General features: G+C 48.4%; 1 protein-coding gene across 8 annotated transcripts in view; it reads right to left on the bottom strand.

Moving 5' to 3' along the window:
- The window catches only part of Eri3 (ERI1 exoribonuclease family member 3), a 124,859-nt gene that overhangs the window by 63,150 nt on the left and 37,389 nt on the right, over window positions 1–24,320 (bottom strand). For all 8 annotated transcript variants that reach the window (XM_052177137.1, XM_052177138.1, XM_052177140.1 and 5 more), the window contains 2 exons: window positions 22,246–22,305; window positions 18,218–18,309 (listed from right to left, as the gene is read on the bottom strand). In XM_052177137.1, coding sequence (XP_052033097.1) covers window positions 18,218–18,309; window positions 22,246–22,305 — 152 coding nt within the window. The remainder of the gene's footprint in view (window positions 1–18,217; window positions 18,310–22,245; window positions 22,306–24,320) is intronic.

Below are 24,320 nucleotides of genomic sequence, written 5' to 3'. Positions count from 1 at the left end.
TTATGCACCGAGTCCACAGGTGTGATTTCCCCTTCTTTATGAGGGGTCGGAATGACATCACTGATGGCCAATAGAAAAAAACCAATTATGTCCAGGCCATAAAAAGGAATGGGATTTTCCCCCCACCAAATCAAAACTTCTTTCAGTTTCATGAATACAAGGGGGCCCCTTTTAAGGACACCCCTCACCCCAACACATGCATGGTAGTCCTGCCTGTGGGCTCTAAAGCATGGTAGAGACAGAATGTCCCAGCTCTGTGTCTCCAAGTACATACAGCACAAATACAGCAAAGGCCAAATACTTTGGCATTTACCATGGTCTTGCTCTGATCACACTGATCCTTCAAGTCACCAGAATGGAACCTCAAACCTATAATCAGATATTTCCGAGGATCCTTGTTTCTGATTGGCAGAAGTTAGAGAAGATGTGGTATTTCTTAAGTTTCCTGCTGATCGTTTAAATAACAAAAAGAGAGCTTCTACTTTCAAAGAAGAGAACAATCTTGGAGGATGCGCTGTTAGAAAATGTCTCTCCCCACAAACAGACAACAAAGCAAAGGGAGCCCCACCTTCCCCACCCCAGCCCTCATTCAGGCCTACCACCTGCAACTGAACCGCTCTGGTTTGGCCCAGACAGCCTTGATAGCAAACAGGTGTGGCTAGCTTGGCGCCAGTCAAAGCAGGGGAGTTGCTCATTAAGGGAGCTCCCACACCCCACCCCTTACTACGGGGTAAGGCCAAGGTGGAACCATTGTAAGCAGGAGCTCGACTTTGAAGATTAGGTGAACAGAGCATGGGGACCACTGCTAGGTTTGCATCAAGGAGATCATGAGTTTTGACAGACAGCACAAAGGCAGGTCCAGCAAGAGCACAGACACCCGGGCGGAGAAAAGCTGTGGACATCACTCTTTAAACACTTTTCTCTCTTCAAATTTTAATCACTAAACCCACCTAGACCCACCTAGGGAGTGTGACTTAAAGAGGAGGGGACCAGCAGGCTGAAGTCATCATCTACCCCCACCTGCCTCAAGAGAGAGGCCATGGCACCTGGATCTCAGAGTGACTTGTCAGCCCTGGTGGCCAACAGCACTGAAATGTGTAGACATCGTTCATCTGTAGAAACCACTGTGTTCCTGGGACAGGTAGGCAAGGAATGCCTCAAATCATCAGTGGACCATGAAGGCACAGAGGCCCAGCCATGGAAAGGAGCAGGTCAGGAGAAGCCAGAGCCCCTCTCCCCCTCTGAAGGCCCCTCTGAGGTGCACACAGCTTGCTTCCATGCAGCCTCCTCATTCGCACAGTCTCAGAGTTGTCCCGTTTCAGAACTGCCACGATTCTCTATGAGATTCTGTCAGGGAAGAGGCTGAGGCTCAGGAAGGACACCACACTCCTGGAGCCCAGTCTAGTCTGTCACCTAGTCAGCATGCCACAGTCTACATGGCATAAGTCTGCACCCAACATATGCCAGTCACACCAACCTGGGCAGCACTTAGCTGGGGACATGGCTCTTTGTCTCTCTTGCTTCCATTGCCTGCCCAGACGAGACAAACAGAGCTCGGGTGATGAAGAGCCCGCCTTTCACGATCGCTTTTCCTCGAGTTGAGGAGAGTGGCTAGTGATGGATGGGCTGGAATTTGGTTATCACGAAGGGCTGTCAGCCAGAGGTGCCCATCTCCTCCCCCACTACGCAGGGCATCATTACACTGTGGCATAGAGGTAAAATATGACCAAGGGGAGGGAAGGAAGAAAGGGGGGAAGGCTGGGCTTACACACGGAGCAAATCGAGCAACAGTGAGAGCAGGCGTGAGGCTGGAGCGTTAGTTATCTGCCTGTGACACCTTTTATCTCTGCACAAATTGGTCCTTCCTCCCCCACTACATCCTCTTAGACAAACAGAGGCAGACACAATGTGTCACCAGAGCAATAGCACAGCAATTTAACCCGAATTAGTAAGGGGGTCAAGCTAGGAAATAGGGGTTTCTCATTTCAACAGGTTCCTTGTCTCAACTCTAAACCACCACATCGCAGAAAGGAGGGTGGAGAAAAAGCAGATTCATAATTGCATTCATTCACTTAGCCACTGCTGATGTGTAAAAAATTAACACTCAAGCCTCTAAATACTTATCAAAGCTGGTTATCTTCCTTCTTCCTTGTGATATGCCATGTTGGAAGACTACATGGGCCTGCCCCAACCAGGTCTAGTACTCAGGGCTGGGAAATCAGGAAGAATAGGGAACAAAGAAAAGCCACCCTAGACAGAAATGGAGGGTGATAGAAGCCTATAAGGCAGAGTGCTAGAGGTGGAAAGAGCAGAAACTACAGGATTACAGGTGCTGATAACATCAAAAAGTGGACCCTGACAGCTCAAGAACACTCTTATGAGCAAAGAATTGTGGCACACACCTTTAATCTCAGTACTCAGGAGGCAGAGGAAGGTTGATTTCTGAGTTCAAGTCAGAGGGAGCTCCAGGACAGCCAGGGGCTACACAGGGCTATTCTGTCTCGAAAAACAAACAAACAAACAAAATCAAACAACAACAAAAGAATACATTTATGTCTATAGATGTCCTACCACCACCAAAAAAAAAAAAAAAAAAAAAAAAAAAACAACCCTCTTGATCTACCCTCCATAGGAAGATACATAGTATATTTTATGAGTAACCCTTCTGACAGACCAGTTTATTGTGTCTTGAATAACTGCACTTTTGACAATGAGAAGACTTGATAAGGAAAGGAGCCTGGCCTGTTCTTTAGTGACCTCCACCATGGTAAAGGCCCTCCATAGGTAGGCAGTGCACCACACCCCATACCTCACCCCAGTCCTGCTTTAGCTCTACTGCACTACTACAACTTATCAAGTGGCCATTGTCTTTGAGAAAGCAACATCACCTTTATCACCTACTTAAAGTTAAGGAAAACAAACTTTGAAATGGGCTCAGGGGGCAGTGGTGGCGCACACCTTTAATCCCAGCACTTGGGAGGCAGAGGCAGGCAGATTTCTGAGTTCAAGGCCAGCCTGGTCTACAGAGTGAGTTCCAGGACAGCGAGGGCCACACAGAGAAATCTTGTCTCGGAAAAAAACAAAACAAAACAAAACAAAAAACAAACAAAAACAGAAAATGGGTCAGAGGAGATATTTGGTTAGATCAACAGACATTGCAGCCTGCAAAGGTTTGTGAAGAAGAGACTAAGTAAGGAAAAATGCTAGAAAAGTGAGCTGCAGGTAAATGGCAAAGGGGAAAATTCTAGAATCACTCAGTAGCTTCAAAAGTGGATTGAGGGGAGGAGTTAGTTACAAGATAAAAGAGGAACATAGGGACTCCTCTTTCAAGTTTAAAGACAAAGCACACAAGTACCAGGTACAAAAGCCAAGAGCCCCCTGCCCTCTCTAGACACAAAGGAGGAACCTTACTTGACTGCCACAGTTTTATGAGCACTGTTAAAACCCCAAACATGCCCAAATTAGAAGCTCCTCAAACCTAGTTCCTATATTCAGAGGCTCCTAGGTTTATCTGGAAGATAAGCACAGCTTAAACACAAGAGTCTAGAAGCACCGGCCTCCTTGGTCCTAGTAATGGAGAGCAACACCCTGCAGCACTGAGGAGACTTGGCTTCAAGTCCCTGCTCAACAAGCATGTGCACTGCCCTCCGCTGGCCTCCGACTGCCCGCAGCTGACTTATCAGCCCAGGCTGCCCCCACATTTGCTCCCATCCTCTGGGATATCTGCAGGTTACAATTCCACCACAGGCTTCAGAAATATGATACACTTGCTGGAGCCTGCAAAGGGTCAGGAGAGAGTAGGGTTTGAAATACCAGTATGACAGCTGGCTCCTTGTCTGTCTCCTCCTCCCCAACCCCCTCCCCAAAGTTGTCACGGTACAAGAAGTCTATAAGCAGCCCATCAGATTTAAATATCAGTGTGCATGAAGCAGCAGTAGCAGCAGCACAAGAGGGTGAGGGAGCGGGAAGCAGACAGTGAGTGCCTCTGTCGCCACCGCTGTCAGCGAGCACTAATGAATCTCACCACCAGCAGCCATGCTGCAGCGGGGGTGTGGGGGTGATGTGAAGGGTGGGGAGTTTTCTTGGGAGCACTCTGTCAGTACTAAAACATCTTTTCCCAAAGCCTTGGTAAAATATGTTATTGAGAAACTAAACACCACCTAGAACACCTAGAACTTAAAAGGGGGAGAGGAGTCAAGGGTGGTGGTGGGACAAATCCTGATGTCCTCTAAAACAGGAAGGGACATACAAGTTTGAGGCTGGAGAGAACCAGCTGAGCTCCCATAGACGGTGACCTCTGGCAGGTCTCACACTTTGTTTTACCACCATCAACCAGACTTATCTCAGAGGCCTTGGACTGCTCAACTGGGAGGGCAAGGAAAGGAAGGGCCCAGCAAGTGACAGGCACCCTGCTGAGTCTTCCTGACCCTACTTATTGTGGCCCTACTCCTGTAGCTAAATCCACAGGGAGGCCCTAAGTCGATAGGTTACAGACCTGGGGAAGATGGGGTGGGGAGGCCCCACACCTGTTCTGTAGAAAGTACTTCCCACAGATGTCAGGGAACATAGATGACGTTTACCAAGTCCCAAAGAGGTTGTGAGTGCTCGAGACTTTCCTAAGATCCTCAGCAACAGATCCACAGCCTGAATCCAGGTCTATTTGCTGCTTCCTGTGTATTCTTTACTGCCAGACCCTGCCCTTCTCACTCTTTCCCACTGGTATACATGCTTCTCTGGCATGGCATCATCCACAGCTGCCATCTAGTATTCGGCTGGGCTCTAGGCCAGGGTGAACCCAGCCAGGAAGAGAAAGCTGTGGGACTGAGCCAGGCCATCACCTGGGAGTCACCACAGCTCAGAGGGCATGGATGCAGCGGAAGCCTTCCCTTGGGTGCCCTTCACACAACTCTGATCAACAGTGTCTGATCTGGCAGCGACCCGCTGTGCAGGGGGCAGATGACATTTAATTTCCTCTTGGTTTCCCTACAGTACAGACGAAAGGCCGTCACCTGCGTCTGGGTCTGGCAGCACAGCTGGAACTGTTCCCAGACGTGCTGCTAGGGAGAGTTCCCAAACAGAGCCAGAATGCAGGCGGGTGCACCGGGGTGCCCCTTAGGCTATGCTGCTAGTTTTCCCAAGGAAATCCAACCTCAAATCCCTAGGGCCAAATAATTGCTTAAAGACTCTAAAGGAGCTATATGTAGAATATTTCCCATTTCTCACTTTTTTATAAGATGAATCTTATTATTTTATGTGTATGAATGTTTGGTCTACGAGCGCTGCGTGCGTGCGTGTGTGTGTGTGTGTGTGTGTGTGTGTGTGCGCGTGCGTGCACACCCCACATGCATGCAGTGCCTGAGGAGGCCAGAAGGAAGTATCAGATGCCCTGGGACTGGAGTTACAGATGGTTGTGAGCCTTCACGTGGGTGCTAGGAACTGAACCTCGGTCCTCTAGAAAAACAGTCAGTGCTCTCAACCAATGAGACATTTTTCCAGCCCCAATAACTTATATTGTTATGGGTATGAGTGTTTTGCTTGTATGTATGTTGCATGTATGTCAGATACCCTAGGACTGGAGTTACAGAAGGCTGTCAGCCATCATGTGTCCTGGGAACTAGAAGAGCAGCAGTGTTCTCATCTGCTAAGTCATCCTTCCAGCTCTTTCAGCTCCTAGTTTTTTCAGCCCACCAACTGACTATCTCTCCTCCAATTCCTCCACCTTAGCACCCATAGGAAGCACATAAATGTTACAGACACCCTGTGGGAAAGTGTAGCATGCACCTTTCTGGCGCCACTTATACCTTCCAGGGCCTGTCTAGGCAAACAGTTAAGATAAACTCCTCTCCAGTGTCCATCCCGTGGCACAGTGCTCACTTGTGTGGGAAGCATTGGACCTGCCTCCAAGACCTGGACAGAGCTCCTTAGCACACAGACTATCAGGGAGGAGGGAGAGGAAGGAGGCTAGGCACCAGATAGCAAGCTTCTAAGGTACTCTGGCCAGTGCCTTGACTAGTGGCCTATTTTATTTTTGGATAGGGAAACCTGGAGCTTAAGCTGTCTCGAAGATGCCCAACACATCCTACCAAAGTTTCCACATGGCCTGTTGCCATATTGACCTTATGCCTCAACTATGTTTCTATGGCCTACAATGCCCCCTGGAGGCTCTGCAGAGAGGCACCCTGTCAGCACTCAGAATCTAGGATGGAGTCTGGCCTCTGTTCCATAGAAGTGCATAAGAACACAGTTGTTGCCTTTAACCTCTAGTTGGTCCTCTCTGCCCTGATTCAGGATCTCCTGATTATTTCCAAATGTACAAGCATTCAGGCTATACAGAGCTCTGCTCCTGGCACAACAGCACCAGAACAAGCTTAGGGAGTTTCAAACTGTGTTCTAGGAAGTTTGAGATTTAGGGGTTTCAGGAGAGAGATCAGGCTATTTCATGGACTAGGAAAAAACAGGACTGTGCCCCAGTTGTAGCCAGTACAGCTCAACTTAATATTTTATTTTAAAAAAAGTTTACCACTAAAAGCTAAGTATGCCCCATACAGTGCTTCTCTCTTTGTCTTGTGTCTTGTTTGCTGTATTTTCGGTCTACTTTGCCCTTTAATTAGCTCTGATCCCTTGGTGCTCCCACAGTCCCCAGCACACTACTTACTTGGCCCAGAGTAGGTCTCAGTGGCTGATTTCAGGCCACTGCTGACTGCCTGTGTCTTACACCTTCCATGGCAGCTTCCGACAGCATTCCTTAGGCGAGGGAAGGAACTGGCATTTACAGGAAGTCCTGGTGGATACGGCGGACACATGCCACCCTGAGCGGGGTCCCCAGCTACTGTGCTCCGTCATCTAAAACCAATACCCAAAGAACCAGACAAACTGCTTTTGACCAATCTTTGAGCCAAATTAGTTCCTAGATGTTTCCGAATTTTGTACATGGAAATGTTAGGATACAGAATAATATCCCTGTTAAGAGTCTGCCCCTGTCCAGGCAGCACTGGAGGGAGTCATGAGTCTGGTTACAGTCAGAGTCAACAATTCTGGCTACAGAGATTGAAAATGGGTGAAGGTTCTTGGTGCCAACCACCAAGCACACTGCCTAAAACTCCTCCAGTCAGGTTTGCAAGGGGTAAGAGGGAAACAGGGATGGTGTCCTTCTGGCTAAAGCCACTTGTTAACAGGCCCTGGATTCCTTTATCTCTAGGGAAAGGAAGGTAGCAATGAGCACTGCCCCCTCCCATGTCTCCTAGCAGGGCCAGGGAGGACAGCCATTAGTGTGCACCTCAGCAGACAATGGGGAGGAGAAGTCTCCAGAGCAAAGGACAACTGCAGCAATTAGAATGCAGGGAGGTTCAGAAGCTATTTAACTGGGTGACCCCTGAGGTCGCTGCATCTGACTCCCTTCCCTGGATAAATATTGTATGAGAGGGGAGGGGGGAGCAATGGAGCTGAGTCGTCGTCGCAGCTGCAGCTCCCCCATCCCCTCCCATCCCCTGCTTTCCCACCGACGTGCTGCCTCCAGCCACACACAACAGGAACATTATTTACAGCCCTGACAGTCAGAGCAATCACTCTGCTAACCAAGAGGGAATGGACAAAGTCGACTCACCAAAAATTGACTATGGCAATTGAAGAAGAAAGCAGGGCTAGTGGGGGGAGGGAGCTGAGCTAACACAGACACAAGGCTCCCCTGCCTACCCCCCCCCTCCGCCCCATCCTGATGGAGCAGGTACTACCTCTCTTAAACCCTAAAGCATGGCAGGTGAAGCAGGTCTGAGTCAGAGAAATGGAGCACCCTTTCACCTCTCATCATTACCCAGGTGCCCTTGGAAAAGACAGAGCTCTGGCCATCTGCCCGAAGGAATCCAGACCAGCCACAAGCCACCTGCAGACCCAGCCAGCCCTTAGCTGACCTGACAGGCAAAGGCCAACACCATGGCAGTAAGTAAGCTACAGAGAGCAGAGGCCAGGGGTGGGGAGGCGGGCAGCCTGAGTGCTGCCTGCTGCTCGGCCCCTCTGCCGTGCCTGCAGTCCTGCTCTAATGCACCCTGACATGCCTCTGAAGACACAGAGCTGTTTGCAGTCAGCACCGTGATTTGTTAGTAATTATTTCCATGGTGTCACATTGCTGTCACTCTGTTAACAAAGAGACAGGCTGCCTCGGGCTGCCTGCAAGAAAGAATCGCAGAGAAAAAGGCCTGTCAGACTCCTGGGATTCTCTGGGCGGGCTGGCTTTCTTCCCCAAACCAACATTCTCGCAGGCTTTGGAAGAATCAGTTTTACAGAACTATGAAGTCTGAGCTATGTCACCCTTTAGCCAGGGACACTGAGAATTTATCCTCCCCACTCACAGCCACCCTTCCCAAACCTCTACAAAGCTAAGCCCCACGGTCCACAAATCCCTCAGGCACAGGCCACCGTGCCTAATGAAACGCAAAGTTCCCTGGCCTTCAACTCCCAAGCTCTGTGCTCCTAGACACTCCCTGGCTCACCATGGAGTCCGCCCTTTGCCGGTGCTCTTAGAAGCCTGTCAAAAGAAACCTCATCTAGACCAACGGATACAGCCACCCTTTCAGCATGGGTAGGGTAGGGAAGAACAGGGCTCCAGAGACTCTTCCCTTTTCAAATCCAGTGGTTGCCTTCAGGAGCAAAGCTGCTCAGGAGCCACGCCCTTCCAGCCCCCATACGCCAGGGCCTCTGCGAGCAACGAACGACTGCGAGCTGACCCGTCCTTCCTGGGCCCGGATCTGCTCAGCATCTTCGAGGGTGAAATGGTGGTCTGCTTTAGTACAGAATAATGTCTCCATTACCATGGCTGGGAATTAGAGGGACAGATTGGCTAGCTGACAAAACAGAGGTCACTCAATTTGGCAAGCATGGAAAGGTGAAGATTAACTCTCTCCTCTCACAGAGGTTCAGGCTTGAACTCAATGCCACATAGCAGTAGCAGAGGAGGCATCACAGACAGAAAAGGAAGAGGGCTCTAAGACCGAGAGAGGCCCTGTCCAAACCACTGCCACCCAGCTCCTGCAGAGCCTCTAAGAACCAGGACAAGACCAAACTCTCATGTTTTGGCATGAGAATTTAAATGGCAGACGCAGGCCAGTTACACACAACAGAAGACAAACTCATTGAAGGCAGGCTGCTTGGGAAGGCCTTGGTTTTTTGTTTTCTATGTCTTCAATTCCTAAAACTGTGCAGGTGCACAGTGGGTATTTATCTACTGACAGAAGAAATAAATGAACCAGAATGCCTCAAACACTTCTTCCATGAGCCCAGGGTCAGTTGTCTCCCTATGTGTACCTCAGAAGGAAGGAAAACCAGTGTGGACTCCAGAAGAAACATAGGCCGCAAGGCTGACAAGCTGGAAATGGGTTTTGAAGAATGACAAGAGCTGAAAGAAGCTGATAGGCACAGGGATATTTCTCTATCAAAGAAACTACTCATCCTCATTCAGCAAACATGCTAAACACCTAAAGGGGACAGATGCTCCAACAAAGAGAAAATAAGAATGGGCTACAGCAAAACAGTGAAATACTAAACAACAACAAAAAGGCCAAACTTACCTGTACAACTACTTGAATTATCAGTTATTCTATTGTGCAAAATAAATCAAACATAGAAGAGTACATTTTGGCCAGGTAGCAGTTAATCTCAACACTCAGGAGGCAAAGGCAGGTGGATCACAGAGTTCAAGGCCAGCCCAGTCTACAGAGCAAGTTCCAAGACAATCAAGGCTACACAGAGAAACCCTGTCTTGGAAAAACAAAAGAGCAAACAAACAAAAGAGCAAACAAACAAACAAACCAGAGAAGTACATTTTGTATGACTTAATTTCTATAAGGCTCATGAATAATACCCTAAGTAATATAAGTCAAAACAATGATTAGCTGGCAGGGGTAGGCATTACTAACTGGGGAGGGGGGCACAAAGGGACCTTCTGAGACTACAGAAATCTTGATTGGGATGATGGTGACACAGGTGTAAAATTGTATACAAATGTATCATATTAAAATGGTGTGTGTTTATGTTTATATACTTTATTATACCTATATACCTTGATTTGGGGGTGAGGGGATACCAGGGATTGAACTTAGGTTTTTGGACATGCTAAGCAAGCAATCTATCAGTGTACTACATACCCAGTCCTCTTTTTACTCTTTGACATGAGGCTTCACATGACATGAGGTTTTGACATGAGGTTGCCCAGGTCGGCCGTGAACTAGTTCACCCAGGCAAGCTTTGACCTTGCTATTTTCTGACTTTGACCTAAGTAGCTGGGACTGTAGGCCTGGGCCACAAGCTCTGTGGGCTCCTATCACGTTTGTTTGTTTGTTTGTTTGTTTGTTTGTTTGTTTGTGATCAAAAACAACCCCAAAAGTTGGTATTCAAGAGTCACAAAAATAATAGGCAAGGTTTTAGAAAAGAAGTACTGGCTTTAAAATATCACACACAAAAGAAAGTATTAATGTTTTCCAAGAGCACTGGTAGTTCCTTCTACTCAGAGACAGGTTCCCCGGCCTTCACGCTGACAGAAAACATACAGACCTTCGACTATATTAAGACTCAAGAAGATGCACACACAGAGGAGCAGGCCCACATCTCAGCCAGGGTGGTAGCTGTGGGAGGAGGCTGCAGTCCATGCCAGGTGAGCTCATGGAGGACAGACAGACCGAATGGCCCAGCCATGCCCAGATGGTTCTTAGGCCCTCTAAAGTATCCCATCTGTTGATTCCACCATGAGAGTATGTCAGACTTCCAGAATTTGCTCTGGAGCCACAGACACAGGACCCAATTTGCCTTCCTGGCAATCCAGGCACAGAGCTGCTATCCCAACTCTGGGCTAAAGAGAAGGTTTCAGAGGGTCCAGGCTTGCTGCCACCAAAGAAGTGCTAAGGATGCTCACAGATGGTCCTACAGAGCTCTACATGTCAAGTCCTAGGGCTAGACTCTAGGCAGTAACACTTGCTTCTAGACCACCTTTCAGAAGAACCAGTTCTGCAGCAGACCAAAGAGGCTACTCCCGCTTTCAACATCTTATCTTTAATCTGCTTTTGCTGGGCAAAACTTCCATTCAGGGGTTCTATCATCACCACAGTGAGTTAAACCTTCCACACCTTCCCAAGGGTGAGACAATGAGGCTGTCAATGGAGTTTCACTGTCACCTAAGCCAGAAGTACCCAGAAAGGGGCAGGAAAAGTTGACAGACAACAGAGCTTCTCTTCCAGGGCCCCTCCACCCATGAAATCCTTCCAAGGTGGAGTACTGCCCCAGTGAAAGGTAGCAAGGGACGGTGGCATGGTAAGGGGTCTGTTAACCTGCAGCTCTAGGACCTCATGAAGAGTGCAAAAGGAGCAAAGGCTGGGAACCAGGAGCAGTTAAGGCTGCATTCAGAAAGAGATAATCCCTTTAATGCTGGTTCTAGGTCCAAGACCCACAGGAGGAGCCTTCAGATGTTTCTGAGTAGGCCAGTTCCAGGGATGTCTGAGCTCATAGGAGTGGGGGTGGGGTGGGGGGAAGCACTTCTCACTCCTCCAAGCCCAAGAACTCTCAGCCCAAGAAGCTGTCAGGCTAACGAGGCTACCCCACAACCACTCCATCTGAGCGTAGCAGGCTGCACCGCACGACTGGCTTCAGGTGGCTCTTCTTTAATTAATGGCATCCCAGGCTCTGCAGGGAGCTTCACCCCACAATGAATGGCCCTCTCTCATTAGAGGCAAGCCTGCCATGATGTATTCAGGGTGAGGGCCGGGATTCATTTTCCTGTCTGTGGGTTGGCGATGGGAGGGAGGAAGAGGCAGCAGAGAGATTTATATCGAGTGACTTGGATTAGCTGCAGCTGAAACATGACCCCATCAACTCAAGCTGCCTTCTTGGGGCTAACCCAATGCACCTCCGATGACTAGAGTGCTCTAGGGAAACTGAAGGGAGGGCAGGAGGTCTGGCTGCCGTTCTCTCTAGACTCTGAGCTTAGACTCTAACTTGAAGGTCCAGAATTCCTATACAATCTCTGGGACATCCTCTCCCTGCCCCCGCACATCTCATGTGCTTGCGAGCCCGCGCTGATTCTCAACAATCTTTCCCATCACGAGCTCTGTCAAGACTGGGGTGCACTAGCCCCTATGTAAAGGATGGAGGCTCTACCCTACTGCTTCCAGTTGCCTCTTCTGACTTTTGTGGTAAGCAATACACAAATCCCTTACTTCAGAAAGAGTCTGTAACATGGCTTCTTGACTGTTGTCTGGAGAGGACCCAGGGATATTGTACAACAGGGCATCTCAGACATTAGACCAGCTGGCACTAGAAAAAGGCAGGCACGAATTTGTCACAAAAACATGCGGACCGCTGTCTCTTCACTATGGTGATCTACTGGGCTGAGCCCCTGTTCCAGTGTGGAAAGACTCTGGTCAGCTCTGTTCTTAGCAAGCATCTATCTCCTGCCTACTGAGTCAGTTTACTGGCCAGCAGCTCTATTCTCCTTCCTTCCACATCTCTCAGACACCATCTCTTAGGGTCACAGAAGACTGTGTGGGGCAGGGGGGAACTGTGCCTCTAGGCAAAAGGGAAGCACTTGGGCTTTGAGCTGTTGCTGTTTACAGAATTGTTACACTCTTAACAAGAAGACCACACTGTACTCCGCTTGCTTTTACCTGGTAGGATCTAGAACCGAGGTGACTGAGGCTGCACAACATACAGCCCTGTCCACTGCTTACAAAAATCCCAGTAAACTCGACTTTCAGTTCTGCTTGTACAGAGAAACAGCACACTTCGAAACTCAAGTTCTTTCCACTATAAGTCCATAAAATGCCACTTCACTAAGTGTGCCGGACAGAGGGCCTTCATGTGAACCTGTGAGCTAATTCCAATGCTGCTTTGCAGGCCTGCCATAACCCTAGGAGAGCCAGGGCAGGTGTCCATCATCTGCACACACACACTCAGTGCCCGTCAGCCATGCTTCTCTCTGGTCCACGAAGGGAGTGTTCATAATGCTTCCCTACTTAGAAAGAGATGTAACTCAGTTCCGCTTTGCTAAGCCCTATTTGGCAATGTGTCTAAACACATGCAAACTTAATTAGTTCGGGAGGGAAACCCAAGTGCTTGCAGTGACAGATAAAAGTAAGAGGGAATGAGACAAGTCAGGACTGGCAGGGAGTTCTTACTCCAGCCTGTTGCCCCAGCAGGCTGCTAATCAATGGTGATGCAGCTCAGAGCTGGGGGTTAACTGGCACTCTCTTGGGCAAGGGGTAAGGCTCATAAGCTCAGGTCATGATGAAATCCTTTGTGCTTCCAGACAGAAACATGAGACTCAGGTGTCCAAAATGGTACTGGCTATGGCTTCTTCTAACTGACCCGAGGAGCCAGGTGGAGTGGCACAGACCTGGAATTCCGGCACTTCAGAGGCTGAGTTACGACAGTAATGTCAAGACCAGCCTGGGCTACAACACTGAGACTCTATCTTGAACTAAAAGCAGCACAACAGTGTAGAAATTCTCCAGGGCCACTCAGCTGTCCTTTGTTCAACAAACTACTAGCCTATGTGGCTTGTTAGCACAGTTCAGTGACCAATTGTGTACTTGACAAACGTGAGGTCGTAGGATAGTCCGTAATACCACCATCCCAAGATTCTAAATATTTACTAAACAACTACTACACATCAAGCTTTGTCTGGGGATTACAATAGTGTTCACAATCTAGCGAAAGAAACAGTTTATTTTATTGCAGACAAGCTGCAATAAAATCCCATGAAGAAATAAGTAAACAAGCTCCAGGAACATGGAGGTGGGAGGGAGGGTTCACAGTCCTGAGGGAAGTAAGCAAGAGCCTCAATGGTCCCAACAGTATAGACCACTTGAGGATAAGGGTTCCTTGACAGGATGAGGCAGAGGTGTGATGTGACTGGAGTCAGAGCTTAGAACAGATCACCTTGAGAAACCTCTGGTTAGAGTGGTCAATAGGATTTCGAGATTAACTGGTTGTGGCTAGACCAAGGGTGGTTCTCAGTTTCCTGACAAGGCAGCTGAGTGATGGCACCAGGCACTTCAGGAGGGTGCAGAGAGAGGAAGGCATCTGGTACAAAGCCTGGTTTTAGAGCAGCTCTTGTCTCTGGCAGGATCATGTTACTTGTAATTTCTCTTGGGAAAAAAGACTAGAATGAAGGAAAAATGAAAGATAGGGCAGGGATCAAAGCAACACTAGTATTTTAGAAACACCAACACTGTGGAGTGTTCGTCTAATCCCAACACTCTGGAGGCAGAGATCTCTGTGAGTTCAAGACCAGCCTAGTCCGCATAACAAGCTCTAGGATAGCCAGATATATATACATAAAGTCTGTCTCAGAAACAAAAATAACCAAGACTTAGGAAAAACTAAGGAAAGAATGAACTGCAAAAGTGACTAAGGGGGAGGAGCCAAAGAATCAGAAGACACAAAGTTAAAAAGACTATCTCAGGATGATGCGACTGGCTTTACTGGATGAGCCTAGAAGACCTAGCCTGACCCACGGCTCAGTGCTCTCATGCGGGTCTCTCATCGCATCGCATCACTTCAAGTACCTGCAGTCTTACTCTTCAACTTGACTACAGCCCAGTGCACACTCCATACAGCAGCAGTGAGCAAGAGTACAGGGAGCAAAGCCATTCTAATCTCCAGAGCTTCGTAAACCTCCAGTGTTCTAGGTCTACCCGTACAAAGTGTAAACACAGGGTATAGCATGTACACCTCAGAAGTCATGTAGCCAACTAAAGACCAGTGCCAGCCCTGCCCTTACCTGTAGCATGAGGGTCCCCTGAACCAACTCTGAGCAGGCCCCAGCCTCTCTCTTACTCAGAATAGTGCTCAATTATCCAATAAGGGCCTCTTTGCAAATTGCACTGAGGGCCTGTGCCTCCCTCCAGTCAGCCTGCCCGCCCGCCCTCCCCCCCCCCCCATCTTGCTTTTGCCTTTATCCATCTTCTTAGAACAAAAGCTCACCTGGGAAGCAACTAGTATACTTCTCAGACACACGCTCTTCAGTGGGTAAGCCTGGAGCTACAGACCGCAGGCTAGAGCTCAAATTTTTCAAATGGCCATCTGTGAGGGCCTCAGTCCTCACTGTCTACATCACTACCTGCCTCCACACCAAGGATGCACTCTCCCCAACTGGCCAAGCAGGAGAACAAGAATTCCCTTGGGGAATGCCAAGGGACAAGAGATAAGATGAACAAAAGGACAGTCGGGGAGTAACAGGGAACTAAATCAACTAAACCTTATTAAGTATCTTTTCTATAAAAAGTATAGACGAATAATACAGAGTGGTGGTAGTGGTGGCGCAAACCTTTAATTTTAGGACTCGGGAGGTAGAAGCAGGTGGAGCTCTAAGATCAAGGCTAGCCTGGTCTACAGAGTGAGTTCCTGGACATCCTGGGCTACACAGAGAAACCCTGACTCAAACCACCAACAACAACAACAAAAGGAGGAGGTGGAGGAGGAGGAGGAGAAAATTAAATCCATGCCCACTAAACTAAAACTCACCTTACTAATAGTACCTGGGACTACAGCCTCAAGCCCTACAAATCTGGAGTATCAACTCATCCACCTCTGAAGAAAATGGACACAAAACGATTTTGTCACGACAAGAGCAGATTTCTCCTGCCACTTCAGTTCCCATTTCTCAGTGCTGCACTAATCAGGCCTTTTCCAGCAAGCATGATGTGAAGAGCTTAGGGGCTGGAGGCACAACAGCAAGGAGACGGAGCAGGGCTCCAGAAACGGGAGTGTGAAATGAGAGCATTTGCTGAATTCCTTAGACTTAGTTAACTCTGGAAATGCATGTCAGAATACAAAGCCAGCCATATACTAACAAGTTATGAGTGTCGGTTTAACGCCCCCTTGTCAGCCACAGCAGCGGCTCTGCCAGGCAGGCGCACAGTACGGGGCTCGGCTGAGAGCCACTGACAGCCGCTCCCGAGGTTCCAGAACACCAGTGAGCAGTGCACAGTCACGCCGCACTACTTCCCTTCTCTCTCTGGCTGCTTTTATTTTGTTACACATTTAATTAAGAGCTTTCCCAGCAGTTATGTGCAGTCCTGCTTCTTAAAGGCAGTCAAAGGCCCTCCTCCCCTCCCCTGTTACCTAGCAGCAGCTGCCTCCAGCATACCTTTCTCCAGAGCCTGACTTCCTCATCAAACTAAAATCATTGAAAACTATGAAGTGTTACAATTCCTTTCTGTTTAGTTTATTCTTTATTTCTGTGAGACCCAAAGTATTCTACTTTGTTTTGTTTGCTATTTATAAAAGGGAGACACTGCCTCCTACCAGAGACAGTGGTTAGTACACACTTCTACAACCTAATCTGGGCACTGTTTCTCATGAAGACACAGATGGCAGTGCAGCAGAGGCCAGAAGAGGCTTGACCAACGAGTACAGCACCCTCTAAAGCTGCCCCTCTATCTCAGGAACCCAGAGAACCTGATGTGCATGCACAGGCACACAATTCACAAGTGGCAGCAGAAGGCTCAGAAGCACCAGCACTAGGAGAACGAAGACACCAGTGAGGAATGTACTGGAAGGGCAGGGGTCTGGGAGAGGCTACCTGGAGGAGCTGGGCCCTGGACCAGGTCAAAGCATCTTTCACTTGGGAATGTTTCTCCTGGGCTGCAAAGCCCCCACATAAGACTCTCTAAGTTTCAAAGCTCCGTAGGAAACACAATGAGAACAGCCTTCCTAGACTAGAGATGCAGCTCAATTGGTAAGGTGCTTGCCTAGCACGCACAAAGCCCTGGGTTCAATCGCCAGCACCACATACACCAGGTATGATGGAACACACCTATAACCCCAGCACTTGAAAGGTAGAAGCAGGATCAGTAGTCGTCACACACTGAGTCAAGGCCAGCCTGGGTTAGTAATACACAAGGCCCTGTCTCAAAGAAAGGGATACCCTTGCCCTCTCACCTTTGCCACTGATGCTTCTAATTTGCATCTGCTTCCAGACTTCCAGACCCAACCCAGTCATGTGGGAGCACAGAGACCCTCTGGTCTAGAGGTGTGCAGCTATCTGTAACACGGATATCACATGGAGCACGTGAGTGCTGTGTGCCCATGTGTTCTGCAGATTATTCTTCCTGGCTCCCCCACAGAGCTGAAGTCCAACAGCAGGCCTGACACCCAACTGGAGATCTAAGCTCACCTCAATGACCAGGGTCTAAAAAACATACAAGGGACAAGAGACCCTGGTGAGAAGATATAACCTGATTTGAAAGCAATAGTCACTGTAGTCTATACCTCATCGTCACCAACACTCACCTTCTATGTGCACACATGCACAATGGGCACGTGCACGCACTCACACACATACAAAATGGGGGAGAGGGGAGAGAGAAGAGAGAAAAGTGAGAGAGGAGGGGGAGAGAAAGAATGCTTGCTGCTGCTTCAGTTACAAAGAACACAGTGGTATTGATCCCATCACTCCTCAGCAAACAGCGCCCCACCCCCCTTAGTCCCTGGGGGCTGTGTGAAGCCAGGTACCCATGAGGACAGACGAGCAGCACAAGTGTCAACCCAGCAAAGGGACCTGTTCTGCCTTCCACAACCAGACAGGATCAGAAGACAAAGGAGAAGCAGCAGTGGGGACAAAGGATGGGGGAGGAGGAGGGTGACTTGGGCGACTTCCCAGAAGGAGCCCTCTCTCATCAGACATCAGGCTCTCAGCTGATAACCAGGGTCTTAACATGCCAGATAACAGGGTAACTTAGTAACAGGCAAGAGAAAGGACCCTGGAGCCAACTGCTGAGTCTGAATCCTGGCTGTGTGGTCCTGGGAAATTTACTTAACTTCTCTGTGCCTTAATTTCATTAGTTATAAAACAGAAATAATACCTACTTCACAGGATTAGTGAAGCTCTTAGAGAACTTTGAATATATACAATGTACTCTGTTTAATAGGTTTTTTCCTTCAAGACCCTCTTTTAATGTCTTCCTTCCGGGTCAGAAACAGGCCAGCAATCAGAAGAGCTTCTGTGAGCAGCGAGACTTGTCAAAGACAGGAAGGGCTAACAACAGCAGTGCTAGCAGGGCCCCTAACTTGTCCCTGCCCTGTTTCAGGGTCACCCAGAAGCCTCAGCTCACAGCTTTCCTCTACCCCCAGTGGCCTCAAAGACCCAGGGACCCCCGCTGCCCAGCAGGCTGGAATGCTTAAGCCCTAAAAGGCCAGGCATGGTCCCTTAGGCCATCCCTGAAGTGATACTCACATGACTTTCAAGTCCCAGTCTCCGCAGGTGACAAAGATTGACTTGACGTTTGGATCTAAGAGGCCTTCCTTTGCCATCCACTCATCGACCCTCTGAAAGTACACAGGAGCAAATGAGATCAGTCCTTTTCCCTGAGCCCAAGAACAGCGCAGCAGTGACACACAGCTAAGCAGCTTGTGACCAGCGTGTGAGGAAGGGTCATCTCGCCCAGGCATGCTCTGCTTCACTCCGTATGCTCAGCCTTGGCCACAGAGGGTCTTGAAGGATGACCCCTTCGGGGAGATACCACAGCCTGAGTGTGGTGGGAGAGGAAGCTCCTCTACCCGGCTGTGTGTGACAGCCTGCCCATGATCCCAACAGGCAATTCAAACACCCTTCTGTGACTTAACTGTCTCTTTCCTTGGCTGTCACACAAAGGCATGGTCCAATGCAGACACAGGCAGTCCTGGACCCTAAGACCAGGGCAGAAGAAGGCTGAGACAGGACCCTACCTGTAGCTTTGCTCACACCTGTGCTTCTTTATGTTTACAGTAAGTGCTTACTAACTGTGCTTATGAACTGACTTCTTCATCAAGTGACGAAAAAACCCATTTCCCTTCAAAGGAGGTCCCACTGACAGGCTAGAGGCCCTCCTAGCAGGGAGGCATGCTGCTTGATCCAGTTGCTCAAGCTTTACAAAACAGCTCAAGGACTCCCACTCAACAGAACATTTGGAGGACTGAGCTCAAGTACTACCCAGCGAAAGAACCCATTCCCAAGCACCCCTAGTCCTTCCCTTCATGCCTCCAGCTGGGTCTGACTGTTTGCACTTAGAGTGGAATACAAACACAGACATCAGTATCTAAAGAGAGAATTCTCATAAAGAACTCATGAAGCACTGCCTCCTTCTCAGAAGATCCCAGGCACAGGGGAGGAGTGCAGCCAATCATACCATGGCTTCCACTGGCAGAGGAGGATTATTTTTTAAGTCTCTATCGTACAGTAGTTAGAAACACAGAATTAAAAGTAAGACACACCCTGTTCCAATCCTTGGCTCTTCCTTATCCTGGCTATGTTGCTGACAAAGTCATTTCAAAGTCATTAAACACCACTGAACCTCAGTTTCTTTCATCTGTACAACCAGGTAGGATGACAATCTTTACTGAGCTGTTCTGAAAATTAAATGTGATAATGTATCAAATGCCCCCCCACACCCCAAATAGACAAGAGCTGAGAGGAGAAACAGTGGTAAAGAAGTGCCTGGACTGCAGGAGGAAGAGGGAACAACACTCCTGACACGAGCACTGGCACGGTGGCGGCTGTTCAAGGGACAGTCAGTTAAAACCTGCCTTCCTTAGCAGACAGTGAGAGAGCAGGAGTTCCGCTTCAGTCCATGTTCTGTTCCAGTGTTTTATTCAGTACAAACGCGTTGTCGGGCATGCTAGTACACACCTGCAATTCCAGCAGTTGGGAAGCTGGGAAACTGAGAATCACAAGTTTGAGGCCAGTCTGAGCTACATAGAAAGTTAATAGAAAGTTCAAAACTAGCCTAAGCTATACAGCAGACCCTGACTCAAAACAATAGATACTCGATGACTGAAAACATTAACAGATGCAAGTTTAGTGAAAACAAAGCCTACCTGCAGAAAACTGCAATGGCGGTCTAATTAGAGCAGACTGCAGAGGGGCTGTGTGATGGGTAGTAATGGAGGGCACATGTGGGCCCTAAGAAAGAATGCCCATCCAGCAGGGATAACTAGCTCCCTGGCACTTCTGAGGTGCTGGAGGCATCCAGTAATAAGACCAAGAACCTCCTCTAATTCTTTAGCAGGCCAGTAACCAGAATGTAAGCACTGCTCCCTGGCACATACTGGTAGACCACACTGTCTCTAAACCTTCTTTCATAGTCTGAACCTAAGACTCATCCCCAGCCAAAGAACCTCCTAAGCAGGGAGGCTGGGTATTCTGCTGCTGAATGATCTGCCTCCTTCAGCTCTCTAGCTTAATCCTTTATGCACATGTGTACACATGTGCGGTCACACACTGTCACATCTTTTACCCAAGGTCATCTAAAAGAAAAGATAAATTTCATTGAAGAGAAAAGATAAAATCAACCCAGAGCTTCCTAAATCCATATAACCTGGTTGACTCTATATGCTCAAGTAAGTGTGCCACATGGTATCATCCCAACACCCCAACTCACAGTGGGAAAGGGGAGAACAGAACAGAACAGGACTCAGCCAGCATGGCCATGGCTTTGCCCCAAGAGGTACCTAACACTCTACCATGTGGCAGAAACTTAGTGAGCATCTGTCACTGTGAGCCTGCCCAGGCACACAGGCCTGATCTCCCTGTTCTACCTAAATAAGAAAGGTCAATAGGAACTACAAGACAGCTCTGATCTGCCAGCAGTCCTTCCTATAACTAACAGCCTGGGCTCTACCCAGCATAAATAAATCAGGCAAGCATCTTGCTAGCTGCCTTGGTTGGGACAAGATTTTACTTCTGTATCTGACTCAGGACTAACAGGGTAGGTATGATGTGCTTGTCCTCTATAAACTCTACTCAAATTGATGCTGGAAATCTTCCCCCTCACCTACAAAATACCAGAAGTGGATAATATTCAGAACATTCTAAGCACCCCATTCCAGGGCCAGCCTGACCTTGTCAGAAAAGTGTCTTGTGAACACCACATCTCCCCTCAACTCTGACCATTACTTTAATAACCCTGTTTTGGAGCTGCCAGGACCTAGCAATAGACATTTCTGGGAAATGCTATCTACCCTCTATCTTCCTTTAAGGCAAGGCTGTTTGGGGCTACTGCTGGTAAGGAGCAAGTCCCTCAGTCCTAGCAATGGACAACCTCTCAAAAGGGCAGTAGGTCAAGGAGGCAAAGAGAAGCTACCTTACCTTTACCTTCTGCCATTTACTGCAAGCACCCTCACCATGTCCAAAACTGAGCTGACATGCCTAGACCTCTACACTCCAGAGACGACAGTACCCACTCCCACCAAGGTAGCTAAGCCTGCCTCTCAGACCTTCTCCAGGCAGGTGTGTCCAGGATGTTCAGGCTTCATAGCTAAGGGGAGGTGTCTCCCTTTTGATGCCATACCTCTACGTTTTCGCTGTCCACCTGCCATGCAATTGTGCCCTTGATATTCCTCCTGAACACTGATATAGTCCAAGTTTTGGATTTATGAGGCTTAAAAACAAATAAAGCACCTAATGAAATCCACAGGCTTGTTCCTGTCTGCCCTCCTCCACAGAGCAGCACACCCTTCTTAGAAAACCCTGAGGCTGGAGGGGTAAAGGGACGGTAGGCTGAGGCCAAGCTGAGCCTCGTCCTTATTCCCTCTAGCTGGAGCACAGGAAGCAGCGCCTTAACCTTTCCCAGTTCCCTGAGGAGAATATCCAAGAAGTGTGGTCTCTGCCAAGAGTTCTAAAGTCTTTAATTTGATTTCCCTCACATAGGCAATTGTTGTAATTATTCTGATTAGGAATCATTACCCAGTGTAGCCTCTGCACCCGACAGACACATCGCATCCAGCGGCAAGCAGCAGTGGGGCAGGCGGCCGACTGCAGCTCCTGGAGGAGCTGACAGCAAACAAAAGCCATCGATGGGGAGTTCTGGGTGAGTTAATGAAGTACTCACATGCCACAGGAAGCCAACACCAAAGCTAAACAAAAACACCTCGAGTCCCAGGGGCTAATCCTGTAAGGCTGCACAGCAGCTCCTCTGCCCAGCCCACCCAGCACAGGCCTTGGCTGCAGCCAACACAAGGCCACAGGCCAGGTGAGGAGGGGTTTAGGGGCTCTGCCTGACTCCTGGCAGCACTTGGACATCTTGTCAGTAACCCTGACGGGAACAGCTGGAGATGACAGATCAATGGTTCAATACTCTCAACAGCATGTCACTGACGTGACAGCAAATGTTATTCTAATCAAGCCATAATCGTAGTCAAATTATACGGCAACATTCTCAGGAGGGGAGGGAAAGAAAGGGAGCAGGAAGAGGTCAGAGGTCAGGAATTAAAGGTCATTCAACCTACCTCCAGCACTTGCTGCAGGCTTGGCTGGCCATCCACCATGGCTTGAATGATCCCGGTGAGCTGTAAAGAAAGAAAAAACAGTCTTTGGGTAGAAAACCAAGGCACAAGGGAAAAACAGTCCATTCTGTCCCTTCAATTCCTCCTCCAACATGAGGGCTGGGGCCTCAATGCTTCAAGCTCAGAGGCAGCCCAGGAGCCTAGGAATCGTGTGATGATAGATGCTGTGAGATATTCCCAGCAGTAGCCTTGTCTGAAATGGGCCCACACACAGGCTAAAAACAAGGCAGGCTCCGTGCATGTTTCAACTTTTATTTGGGCGACTTTTTTCTTTTAATTTTACGTGTTTTTTGTATTCAACGGGTTCAATAGGTCTCACAAATGAGTCTTAAGGCACATTAGACCCCAGCACCACACAGCTTCCATGCAGCCTGGTGAGCACATACTCCAGCGAGGCACACTTGGCTCTGAGTCCTTCCCTTTCTCTGAGCCTCTGTCCATCCAGGACTTCCCCATTTATACTTTTAAGGAAATGTAAGAACATAGCCACTTATTTTATATTCCAGAAACTGTTTTTCTATTAACTGGGTAACACAGGACAAGACTCAGAAATCTAGACACCTCAGTCCTCCACACTGCCCAGCCAAGCTAGAAGGCCACCTGTGAGCAATGGGGAGGAAAGGCCTAATGTATAGACTTTGGCCTAGAAACTGGCTCACGAACATAGGTTCTGCCCAGGATGCCTAGCCTTAAGCAAGTTGTTTTTTTTGCTTTGTTATTTCTCAAGTAAATGTATCCCTCAAGCACAGAGTAGGTGCGGAGTTTCTATCAGTCTAAATCCTGAGGCCCTGTCCTAGACACTAGCTAGGTATCATAATGCCATCATGTTCCAGACACTAGCTAGAAATCACAATGCTATCATATCTCGGACACTAAGTTTGATATCACTGTGATCTCACGTCCTGGCTATTCTAACAAAGAGTATGTTGGCTGGCTTAGAAACAACTTTTTTTGTTGAAGTGGGGGAAGGGATTTAAAACTCCAATTAAACTATAATTACATTTAATGAATACCAAACACCTAACCCACAGAGAGTGCCGGCTCTAAAAGGGAAGGTTATTTTCTCATAGTGACTTACATGGAATGGTAATACACACCTTTTAGGGAAGAAATTTTCATTTTAAGAATGCTGAGTTCCTCTAGGTGGGTTTCTGTAGTTCATCAAGTCATTATTAGGTGGTATTTTAAGGAAGTGTAAGGACACAGCCACTCTATTTTATATTCCAGAAACTGTTTTTATATTAATCTGTATTTTAATTGGGTAACAGCTGCTGCCTACAGACTTCCCATGGTCTAAAAGGAAAATAAATTAGAAAGATTAACTACACTGTTCTTTTGCAAGGCTTTAACCCACAGCATGCCCACCCGGCTGGCACCTCCACACCCTTTCCTTGCTTGGGAGACCAAAGAACTGCCCAGCAGAGGGAGGGCCTGAGTCAAAGAGAAGAAAAGACTGGTTTCCTGCTACATACCATGTAGAGGGAGGGTGAGGCACCCTGCATGGGAGGGAGGTTTTAATTTGAGGACAGAGCATTCGTCTTGTTCATTCTCCTAGCACCTACTATGTGCCAGAGAAGCAGGAACCTGCATAGGCACATTAAAGCCCTGCTTGTGGAACTGCCCTCTTCACCACAGTGCTCTATGTCCAACCCAGCTAGCGCCCAGAACCTCACCCAGAGCAGGCAGGCAGGTGCCCTGGATTTTCTGTCAAGCATATAGGGACCAATTATCAGAAGTAGACTTTCATTCTCAACTCCAGGTCCACCTTCCAGAAGACAGACTGACAGCCAGACTATAGCTGTCCATATCAGTCTCATTCCCTCCTGCTAAATTCTTCCAGGATAGAGGGATGGTAAGGGTCAGGGCTGTGGTGGGAAAGGCCCACATCCAGTGCTACTTCTTGGAAAGCTCTAGGGTCCAAGCATCAGTTTGCATCTAGTATGAGTCCTAAGGCAAGGCCTAGGCCTGCTTCTCTGGCTCCCAACCTGGGTAATTCCATAAAGCCCAACACTGAAGAG

The sequence above is a fragment of the Apodemus sylvaticus genome, chromosome 3 (assembly GCF_947179515.1).
Source record: "Apodemus sylvaticus chromosome 3, mApoSyl1.1, whole genome shotgun sequence".
NCBI classification, from domain to species: domain Eukaryota; kingdom Metazoa; phylum Chordata; class Mammalia; order Rodentia; family Muridae; genus Apodemus; species Apodemus sylvaticus.
Note: the sequence above shows the minus strand (reverse complement) of the source record. Positions and strands in the feature narration are given on the sequence as shown.